At 37.1% G+C, this 12,225-nt stretch overlaps 1 protein-coding gene across 6 annotated transcripts in view; it reads right to left on the reverse strand.

The window, feature by feature from the left end:
• palm2akap2 (PALM2 and AKAP2 fusion) overlaps positions 1 to 12,225 on the reverse strand; it is a 70,980-nt gene that overhangs the window by 37,596 nt on the left and 21,159 nt on the right. For 4 of the 6 annotated variants that reach the window (XM_088435016.1, XM_088435021.1, XM_088435019.1 and 1 more), the window contains 3 exons: positions 2,356 to 2,470; positions 2,021 to 2,042; positions 915 to 1,043 (listed from right to left, as the gene is read on the reverse strand). In XM_088435016.1, coding sequence (XP_088291142.1) covers positions 915 to 1,043; positions 2,021 to 2,042; positions 2,356 to 2,470 — 266 coding nt within the window. The remainder of the gene's footprint in view (positions 1 to 914; positions 1,044 to 2,020; positions 2,043 to 2,355; positions 2,471 to 12,225) is intronic. The other 2 variants (XM_088435017.1, XM_088435020.1) reach the window with 1 other exon arrangement.

A 12,225-nucleotide genomic window follows, 5' to 3' on the forward strand; every position in this document is an offset into this window, starting at 1 on the left:
ATTTGGAAATGCTGTAAACTGATATGCACTTTCCATTTTTGACTCTTTTAGGTTACCAAAATATGATATGGAAAATTACAATATTTGATACAGTTCTTGTACTAGCTGTGCTCAAATCAGTCAGCAAGGATGTAATAAAATTCCCTATAAAACTAATAACATTCATCAATTTGTGATATTTGTGTTTCACGATGACTCAAACATTTACCTTGTTACATCAAATATTATGATATTTTTTCATTAACTATCTCTCAGCATCAGATAATTTAATAGGATGAAGACCTAAGGAACTGTTAAGGCCACATTTACAAATTGCTAATCAAAGAAATATCTTGTTATTCCGTCCTTTTATCATTTAAAAGTTCCACAAAAGACCACATTGCCAAACCTGTATGGGCATGAATTTTGTGAGTTGAATTCAAATCCATGTGTGATTCAAAAAGCATTTGGAAAAAGTGCCCTGAATCTCCTCCTTGACAATTCCATGAAGCAAAATTTATTCTAATGTCTTACCCATTCACATAATATATCGTTGTTGTGTAAACGAGAAAAGAACCAAAAGAAGAAGAAAAAAAAAGACTTCCTTGGTGGGGCTAGTAAAACTTGTGGTAAAATAGCTCGTGCTAGAATTAAAAGTAGGTTACTAGTTAACATTTAAAACTCTAGTAACGACAAACAGCATCACCTACCGAGCACGCAATGTCTGTATTGTTCCAAAGCTATGTTTGGCATCTACTGACTTTAATAAGCATGTATACTTAAGTACTAACCTGTCTGCTCTGTGTGTGTGTCTAATCCACCTTGGCCGCATCCCAAACCTTTGATACCCTTTCACCCTCCCTCACCGAACCCCCTCCCTCCCCCCTCCTCCTCCTCTCCTCTACCCTGGCCCTTGTCATCCTCTCCATCCTTACCGGGTCTCGGAGCTGCTTTCTCTCCAGGCGCGGGTGGGCCAGTCTGGGGCTGCGTGGCCGGGATGAATCGGTCGGGATCGCGGTCTGCGCCGTCCGAGAGAGGAACGGACGTGCAGCCGGTGGCCTCTACTGAGCACGAGCACAAAGGGGAGGGGGGGGGTCAGTGCAGAAGACAGTCAGTGATGAGGCAGAGCGTGATACAAACACACACACACACACATACACAAACACTCTGCATAGACAAATAAACACCAAGGGATAAGGTAATGTATCCACTTCTATACACACAGACACACACACACCGTCTAACTGTCCTTGTCTCACTTCTGTGTCCACAGCAACTGTAACACCCCAGAGGTTCAAGTGCTTATGCAGCAAAAGTTTGCGTGTCATTGCTTTGTCTGTGTATTTGTGTGTTTTTGCATGTGCGTGTGATGGGAAGAACAAAGTGGCAGGGGCTTACAGGGCTTTTTGGAGAATAGCGGGGGATAAAGCCAGCGAGTGCAGGCTGCAGAGTCATGGCCTTGTGTGAGTGTGAGCGTCAATAGTCTTGCTGAGCATGGTGTGTGTGCGTGTGTGTGTTTTAGTGCTAGTGTGCAGTGTAAGTTGTCAAGAGTGTGTGTATGAAGGTTCATGGGCGCTCTCTGGCCCGAATTGCTCTTGCCTCAGCGAGATTATTATCCAAACAAATACACACACTGACACATGCACACACATTTGGAAACAACGGTGACTGACACCCTTGGCAAGAACAACTACAGTATCGTATTAATAATGTGTACAGTGGAACCTTGATTTAATGGTAAAATAGGGCCAAGGATTCACTTGTTAAAGCTGATTGTCTGCTACAATGAAAACAAATAACTTTTAGTTAGTAACCTTAGTAATTATCCTTTCTATCCATCCATCCCACATCCATCTTAGTAAGTATCCTCTCTAGGGTCATGGGCTTTCTGGAGCCTGAAGTCTTCGGGCAGTAGGCAGTGGGCACCCTAAGCTTGTTGTCAGCCAACAGCAGTGCACACAGGGACAAACAACAACTCACACTCAAAAATGATCATGATTCCAATGTATTTGGGCATGTGCATGTGGGTGATGGATCTTACCTCCATCATGGGCCATCAGACTCTGAAAACGAGAAAAAACAATAACCAAGTCAATCCCTGATATTGAGTTCTCTTCATTTTTATATTTTTTTTAAGTTGGATGCTTGTTATAAAGAATGATGAAATTGTGCTTTAAAACATCTGGTCTGTTGAAAGTAAAGTAAAGGCTTTATGATGGCAACGGTTTGACCATAGAATTGCATATTTACATATATGGTGAATCTTATTGTAATATTTAAATGTGTTAAGATTGTGCAGTAAGTTATACCGAATGGACTTTGCATGTAAATCTGAGGGGTTTTTTTGTTTTTTTTTGAGAAGTTCATGTGCCGTACCTTCTGCAGGTCTTCTATTGAGCGTTCAGTCTCCTTGAGTCGTTCCCGTAAAGCCCGCTCCTTGGCTGAGATCAGAGATTCTTCACTCTCAAGTGAACTGATTTCAGATTCCAATCTGCAAATACAGGAAGAAAAAACTTTTAGTCAGTATTGGATAGGTTTGCTGCTTTTGACTCCTATCGTGTGGCTGTTTGAATCAGACAGTTCAAATTTATTTGAACACAGTGAATATTTGTGTGACAGTAAAAGATGGCTCCATATATCTTTTGCCATTGTCAGTCACGTCAGTTATAATCGCAGTTTTCCAACAATAGTGACTTGGGCTTGAGTTCACTGTCAACAACATATTTTGAGTTTGTGTGTTAGGATGTGGTGCAGCTATGTGCCGAGGGGACATCTGGACTTGACTTAATCATGTGTTATAGAAGTCAGTATATACAAAGCCATTGATGGCTATAGATGTCAAAGATCCATTTGAACTGCGATGTAAAAGTAAGTTAAAGGCAATAGCAGAGTTAAAACTATGACCCACCAACTGTTTTATCTTATTTTTTTAAATCAGCTCCCAGCATATATAAAAATCAGCATCCCATCATTTTTTGCTTTGCAGGGTTCCTTGCTGTAACGCAGTTCACAAGTCATGGCTTCGCTATTTCACTCATTATTTTTATGCATTTTTTTTTAAACAACACACTTTATGTTCTGTGTCCAACAATCCTACACGGCCATACCCCATTGTTGATCTCCTCCGACATAGTAATAATGTAAAATGAAGGGAAAACACAAGAAAAACGAAAATACATTCATAACAAACCAAATACTTAACAGGAAAAAAATAAACTGGAGAAATACTATAATTGAAAATTCATATCCCAAGAATATATGCTAAAAACATAATAAATGGGGAAAAAAATTAATCAGCATCTAGCTCACTTACTATGGGTATTTTTTGCAATGTACTTGTGATAACCGGAGGAACACTGTACTTTACTTTGATTAATACTATAAACAAATTAGACTCCTGTCACATGAAGAATTAGCGGCCCTTCAATCCTCTTTGGATGGATTCAACCCAAAAACCAGAGTAGCAGGTTATAGGACAATACAATCTTTTATGTTGGATAGTGTTGCAATGACTTAAAACAGTTTATCCTGAGAGAGATGTGGAATAATCCAACATGACGGCTCAACAATTACATGATCCATCCATAACATCCTGCAATACTAATCCTATTATACGTTCAAAGTGTAAGTAATATCTTAAGTCCTTTGAAATGCATTAGAACCTCTCCAGTCAAATTCACTTAAAACACAATTTTTCTGACTACTGTATAGGGAACACTTCAAATACTAAAATTTCCTAAAAAAAAAAAAAAAAAAAAATCAAGCAATACATGTTTTTCTAACTGATTTCAGGCTAAGATGCTAGTTGCACTCGATTACTTGCCAATCAAGCACAAGAAAAGCATTAACAAAATCATGCAAACCACATTCACACCAATGGGTAATTTAGTGTACACATGTGGAGAAAACACAAGGGGCCATATGTGGTAACCGCTAATTACAATATACCACCAATCCCATTAATTTTCCTGATGGGAAAAAGGTCGCTGGCAAGACAATTTCTGGATTGCATTTAGGACACCACACGATGATCCACTCACAGAGTCCTCCTCAATTCTAAGACGCTGACGTGTATGAGACACGCTCTGAAACACACCCGCACGCAGGGACATTAAGAGATGGCTGTAACAACAATAGTCGGAAACGGTCAGGGAGGAGAACCACTGTTGCTTCCTCACAGCCTGCCAGCACTTGCAACACATTCATACTCTCCTCTGGGATGCAAAGAATGTGTGTGCCGTAATTATGTGTAAAGAAAGAAGGCTTGATCACACTCCCATAAACTGATAGTCTTGCCATAGGTCTCCAGAAATAACAGAGGTCATCTCTTCGTTTTGGCATCTTAAGCACTTTGATTCATTGTTGATCTGACAGCCTCTCTTCAGAAACATCTGGGTGATGGTTTAGTAGTCAATCATCTCGACTTGTGTTTGTGATAAACTACATGGACATGATATTCTGGGATTTGGTATTCGAGAGCAGTTAAAAGAAAATTAGAAGTCTTCTTATCTGTAGACAGTGGGACTGCAATGAAACAATGGTTCAAAACCCAGTAATGTTCTCAACCTTTTTAGAATTTCATTGTGAAATCTTTTTTCAGTCAAGTACTCCCTGGCGCAAAGTATTTTTGGATGAAATAAACACAAAAGAGGGCAGCATCAAGCCAACCATAGCTGATTTATTAAACTTTGGAACGGCATTTGTAATAATATTCCTATGTGTATTTTATTCAGAAACCCTAGAAATAAATCATGTAACATTATCTGTTTTATTTATGGTTAGTCAATTGGAAAATTGCATCACTACTGACAATGTGCCTCTTTAAAATTAACAAAGGCACGCAAAATTTTGAAGAGGAATGCCAACAACACAACGTAGCTATCGGTTGATTTTGAAAAGATAATGTGCTGTTTGTGTCACGGCATTAAAAACAATTAGATTTGATGATAATTTAAGAAACTATAGCAATGTCAACATTAATTGATTAAAAGGCACCTAGGGTCGAGCAATACATCGGATTTTTTTTATTAATTCATCTTTTTTTTTTAAATTAAGATTTGAAAACTTGCAAAATTGGGAAATCAAGATTTTGTAAAAGTGGCAGAACACAACCAATCATGGCTCAGTTAATGAATGTCACATGACCAACAGGTGACCCGTGATTGGTTGTTATCTAAGCAGAGATGATTTCATGATTTCAACTGACAGCAAGTAGAAAAATATAAAATAACGGTGAGTACAACATCGATCCCTCTTCTGTAAAATAAATCATTGATAAATAATCTCTAAATGAGAAAAAAAGAAACAATAGAATGACCCAATTATTTGATTAATTGGTGGAACAATCAATAGAATGATTACAAAAATATTTGACAGCGACAGCCCCAGCAGAAACCCAGTTAAAGTTTCACATAATCCCTAAAATACCGTCATACCTCCACCTCCATGGGAAAAAAGTAAATAGAGTACTGTATATCCATGAAACATTGACTAAGTGTCAATCTCTTTATAAAGCCTCTACTATATTTGCTCAAACAGTGACAACTAATTCAGTACCTCTGAAACTTTATTTATATATATATATATATATATAAAAAAAATTATATTGGAAAAAGGTCACATCGTACCACCACATAAAAAACCACCACAAAAAGAACAAAAACTATAATAATGATCTTGTTGGATTGCAATGACCTCATTGATGCTTTTGTCATTTAATAAATGTATGCATTGTTGTCCTGCATCTCATACAGTATCCAATGTAATAACCCCTCCATGGTCTTTACCAACTAAGCAAAACTAAGCACATACTCAACACTTATTATTTGTAACTGGCACCCCCTAGTGAAAAAACCATAAACATGACTAAGGGTGGCAGCAAAGCAGGAGAATATTGTTATATTTTACTCCTGAGATTCATTCATGAATTATCATAGGCTTGTTTACTATTTCTCAAATATATAATATATAACTAAAGATGTATTGCAGGAATGGACAGTAAATTAAATTAATACGCTTAAGTTATCATTTTAGAAGTTTGAAATTTTGCAAAAATGTGTAGCTCAATGTGGCATTTAAAGGAGTGGTCCACTTATTTAGCAATTAATAGAATGACACATGAAAATATTTGAAGAAAAAAAAGTTTAAAAAAAAAGTGGACCCATAAAAACATAAGATTATGTCAATCAATCAATCAATCAATCAATCAATCAATCAATCAATCAATCAATCAAATTTTATTTATATAGCCCTAAATCACCGAAGTCTCAAAGGGCTTCACAGATGTCTTTAAAATATTTTTTTTTCGCACATATAATTAATAGTAGCACATAGTCGTTATCAGTCTTGAGCACAGATGATGTCATTTAAGTCGACAGCTAGTGGAATAATGTGCTTTAAAAATTTTTGCTGAAAATGACAAAATAAATGAAAGTTAGGCACAAGCTATGATTGTTAAGTTTATGTAAGAATACATTTTAAATCAGTTTTCATTATTTTAGTCTGAATATTTCCAACATAATTTTGTTTTTATAAAAACAAAATATAAGTACGTTTGATTTATTTCTGATCAAATATTTTCAAATAGCAATCATCCAGAATGATTGAAGAAAATCCAAATGTTATCTTTCGGCCATATCGCCCAGGTCAATTGTATTGAATAAAAGAGAACCCAGTGTCAATGTCACTGTCCCACCTCGTCAGCCAACCGCAGGCTATTTGCCACGGCTACGCCCCAATTCCACATCATACAGGACAGGCAAAAGTCCTTAACTTATTTTATGTGTGGTGATGGAGTGTGCTTATATGCCCACATGCGTTGGGAGATTGTGAGGCAATCCAAACGATTGATGCTATAGAGGACGAAGTAAAAGTTCTAACCACGGGGAAAAGAACAGAGTATTTTTACACACTAATTCGTGTGTGCTGTATGTGAACTTTTCCTTCTGGGAGCCAGTTTCCCAGATGCAGAGCTGCTGGAAAGATCACGTTGGTTGAGGTAAGCCTCAGCAAGTTGTGCCAGTGAGCCACCATTTTCCCAAGAATTCCATGAGTGAAAAAAATGATCTCTTCGGCGCTCTCGTAAAAGCCTCTGATGTATTTCCCTTGCAAGAATATATCAAATTTTGCATTTTAGTAGGGAACGTTTCCTGCTGTGGTTCATCAGATATTCAACTCCTTCACTTCCTACCCCACTTCTCCTCATTAGGTGCGCTGGAGCCTATTTCTGCTGCCTTTAGGTAGGAGGCGGGGTATACCATCAAATGCTTGCCAGGCTATCACATATAAACAGATAACAGACCCAACATTTGAGTCCATTTGACACAAACTTCTGAGTTATACACAAAAACAACCCTGGAAAAAAAATTACACAAGATAACCTCATAAATATAATTGTTTTGAATAGGATTGCCCAGAAAATTGGGCCGAATAGACCCAACTATGCCCTCCACGACACATAATTGGATTGATTTTGACCTGACTGATTTTAGAGTGTAGTACAACTGTAAAATTTCTAAAGAAAAGAAGTCTGATTTTCCCTAATTTTTAAAATTAAAGTCAAGATTGTTTTCCATAATAATTTCCATAAATTTCCATAATGATCTGTCTTTCCACATTGATCAACATCATTCTATATAACTCTGAACATTCTGTTATATTTAATGGTTCCAAAGTATAGTATACCGCATCATTTCACATGCTTCCATAATCTTTCACTCGGCTTTCATCATTCCTGCACAACTTCCACAGAAATTGCTTCATCTAGGATTGAACAGAATTGCCGTTTTCCACATTCCAAAGCTAAAATCAACTGAATGTGCAACTGAGCGAATTCTCACAAGTATTAAAAAAAAAAAAGTATGAGGTGGGCTTTCATTCAATTCACACAGATGATTAAGCAGTATTAATTTCGTTCTCTTGTTCAATTTTCTCTCCGAGCCCAGCACACCTTTCAGTTTAAGTAGCATATGCATAAAGTACACTGCAGCAGCTCTTTGTTTTCTGCTCTAGCTATGCTAAGGGCTGCTTTGTTTCTCTGCGCATTCAGTTGTGAAAATAATTTGTTTCTCGGATGAAGCGGTCCGCTCCTGGGAAATTACTTGACGTGATGCATTTGGTCTACACTGTTATTCTAACGTATTTGAAATGAGAGCATCAGTTTGTCTAAATTACACAGCTGTAAAGTCAACCAGAAGGAGGGCGTGCACAGATGAAAGCAAGACCACAGAGCACTCAATAAGAAATGTCAGTTAAGGTTGCTTTAAGTAACTGACGGGGTTGGAGAAACATTTACTCTACAGGTGATTTTTATTTCAAGACTCTATGACAGTTGTCCATCAAAACTGAGTGTCATCTAACACTCTGTAATTCGCTTTTTTTCTCTATTTTTCATTATTTGAAGAAATAAAGTTGAAGATGTTTCCAAACCATTGACTAGACGTTGTGTTAATATACTGCAGCTGCTTTGCCCTGATGATGCTGAAGTTGACACTAAAGTAACAGTTATAAGTACAGTACAGAGTAAGCCTTTGCTTTACTTCTGTTATGTTTAATTAAAACAGTATGCCAGGTCTTGTGTTTCATGAAAACACAAAATGCATTTCCTTCATCCCAAATCATTTACATTTGGAAGCTGTTAACAAATCTTTACCATTTTATAAAGCTACAGTGGAGCAAAGTTTTAACAATTGACAATTTCAGTTCCCAAATGTTAAGTTCTTGGAACAGGTAACTTCAAAGTGATCTAAGTAAACACCAATGCTTCACACTGATGATTATTTTCAAACTCAGTGTTTCGTTTATTTCCCGCAGTAAGTACAGTTCATTTCTCTCAGAGGTTCAATTTTTCTCGTTTGACATGGTTTGGATGAAGCTAAATGGTCCTTTATTCTGTTAAATGACTCGGTGTATGGTCAGATTAAATAAAACATCTATTTCCATGTGTCTGCAGGATTGGATGAAACATTTGAATGACATAAACATAAAAAAGGAAAATCATTATCAGATGTGTCTAAAGTTTTTCAGCTGTCAGTATGTTGCAGTAAATTTTTAAATCAACGAAAAGTACAAACACACACAACAGATCTATTTTTAAATTGATTTCTTTCTGCCAGTGTTAATCAAAAATAAGCGTGATAATCTTTGAAAAGGCAGAATATTTGACAGTGTAAAGCAGCGATTATAAAATAGACTTCAGAAGGTTCTTGAGAAGGTTTCTGCAGATTTCAGCAAACATTTAATGACGTGACGGGAACTACTTTTTTTCAAGTTAAGAGCAAATCATTTGAAACTTAAAGGATTTTTTTTGATAAAATCGTGTTTAAGGCTGGGACAAAAGTCAACCAAGTCGACTGTGAAAATAGGCCGATTTGAAATATCCACCTGGGAGCTCCATGTTTGTGCCACCATTTTCTATATAGACCTTTCTTGCAGACATACAGCGGCAAAGGAAAAAGATACCCCTGGGGAGAATCGATTTTAAAAAGATTCAATTATGACAACTTAATTGTGTAATTTGTCTTCTTTGCAAAACATTGTATGCCTTTTTGTTAAACTCCATACAGATGAGCATTGGTATTACTGACACTTTTCTGGCAGATGAGCCATAAGTAAAACAGGATCTTTTTTTCTAGACTTCAAGAATAACATATTTCTAGCCACATATAAAATTTCCAAAGTTTAATAAATCAGACACATTGTGCAATAATGTTGTAGATGGTCGATACAAATACAATACGTAAAATGTCCAGCATTTTCCTGGACAAATAAAGCATTCGGCTCTTATAAAATGTGTATAACAGTCTAAAAGTAGCACAGTGTGGGTACATGTCAGGTCAGTGGCACATTGTGAAAAGGCCTTTTACGCTGTGTTCCTCGCTCACTTGTTTGCTTAGCTTGGCCATGTAATGATAGGGATATTTGTAAAACTCCCACTGCCACACTCGCTCAACTCCACTCATGTTTGTCCTTCAGGCAGTGTGAGCGTCCCATGCTGCACACAATGACTCCTCTTTCTTCACCACCCTGATGCTTTGTATGCTTCCCCAGTTGGTTTATGACCAAAAATTCTTGGACCTTTTTTGAGGGGTGAGCCAGGGGAGTCATTTCTCTAGGTATAAAGTACAAAGATCATGCTTGTTCTTCTTGCTTTATGTTAGACCTAGTTTAAGGATTACCTTCACACACAAAATGCACTTGTTGTCCAGTCTATATGTTTATTTTTCATAATGATGTTTGAAATATTTGGTTTGCATCTTTCAGTGAAAAATATAAAGTTTACTTCTTTTTGGTTTCCTTCTGGTTTTATGGTATTCAGATGTTCCAAACTAAGTAACACCTTGACAGTCTTTTTTTCTTGCTTTTTATGTTCAGCAGGCCGTGAAAAGGGACAAGAGCTCATAAAAAGTCATTGGCCCTATCTTGGTCACTTTCTATTATAAAAGTGTCATTTACAAGTTGAACAGTTGTAAAAAAGAAGAGGGGAGAGAATGACTCCGGGGCTTCTGTGCATTTAGTGACAGAGTGGTGAGGCCTAATTTGGAAATGTTTACAAGGGAAAGGATTTGTAAGTAGTCATATCTTATTCCTTGCACTCAGTCCATCCAATTTCCAATCTGTAGTGGTTTCTGAGGGTATCAGATATGTGGGAATCGAGAACTGGAAATGCCATCCCAACATTTTGGTTTTGCTATCTCACAGATTCTGGCAACATGTTTGTTTTAGTTCATTATAATTGTGGCTATCGATTACAAACAAGAGCTCTTTGTTGCCTTGAGAATACTGGTGTGTCTCAAGGAGGATATACAGCCACAAAGTATCGCGGCACTAAAAGAATTCCCGAGATTAGTAAAGAGTAATTGGTTACATACATTATGTGCTATGATTTACATTACAGTAAATATGTGGATTTTATTTTCTGGGTTTTCTTGTTCCCCGCCCTAGTTTACAACATACTTGGTTGAACATAATCTTATCCTTAAACTCTATATTAGCTACTTGAGGGTCAGGAAAATGTGCACAATTGTGCAAACTTGGACTATGACTAGACTTTTTTTTCCCTTTGTTTTTAAACAGCCCTCTTTCATCAAGGAGTTAGCACAGTTTCTAAACACACAATCTATACTTTCTTTCTTTCTTTGAGCTTTTCATAATTAAGGTCAACAAACCACAAGTCAAATATCTCCTCATTGAGAAACAAAATGTGTCGGACAACAAGTCTATTCAGCTAAAGTGAAGCGACAATCTGCTCCACAGTGCTTTGACCATTCACTTTTGCTATTTTAACTTTTAGTGCCTATGTTATCCTGGCGCCTGTGGCCACAAGTGACGTTTCCGTTTTTTTAGTACTGATGATAAGCTACAGTTTCTGGTGGTTAACAAAACCTCTTTCATGTATACATTATGGATGAGGAAATGTGCAGAGTGTGTTATCACACCCATATCTCAAGCACGATCAATTATTCACACTGAATTTAGGCTGATTTATTGTCTGGAAGATTTGTGTTTTACATTAATTTATATTATGTATTATAGTTATGTCATACAAAATTACAATTGTCCACCGCTACGGGGTCACGGGTATACTGGAGCTTAACCCTGAAGACCACAGAGTGGCAGCATACACCCTGCACAGATCCCAAGGGCAGTAAAAATGGAGTTTATAACCAAATAATACTTGTTTTTAGATTTACATGCATTATGTTATTGTGGCAGATGAAATGATTGATATACAACAACATTGCTACGGCTCACTGTTAGCATCTTTGTTGACATTGTTAGCAATGAATGCATTCACATTCTACCATTTCTCGACTGACAGCTCTCACATGCTCCTCCATGTTCAAGTCTCTCTTCTGCCCTGTAACATGTTCCCTGCACTCACAACAAGAGTCAATCAGCCTATGTCAAAACACAATCACAGCTAACCAAGCGCGCAATTACGGATGTGATTGACATTTGTTTTCCCATCCTCAACAACTCAAGCACAAAGCCTGATGCATAAAAAATGGAGGTAATCTACATACACATAGCATTAAATTAGAGATTAAGAAAATTTGGTATCCCTGGTTATTTCCACACATTTAATGTGAAAGCAAAGCTCATGTACGCCACCAAGCTAGATCAAAGCAAATCCAGTAATTGAAAGCCAACCACTCAAGAAAATTAGCTGCTGAGCCCCACAAGCTGCACAAAAGTTAGTTTTGGTCGAATTACTCATCATGGATTTAGTTCCTCTTCCTTAACTGT

This window comes from Hippichthys cyanospilos, chromosome 15, assembly GCF_059441005.1.
Source record: "Hippichthys cyanospilos isolate Australia breed blue-spotted pipefish chromosome 15, RoL_Hcya_1.0, whole genome shotgun sequence".
In the NCBI taxonomy this organism is placed as follows: Eukaryota; Metazoa; Chordata; class Actinopteri; order Syngnathiformes; family Syngnathidae; genus Hippichthys; species Hippichthys cyanospilos.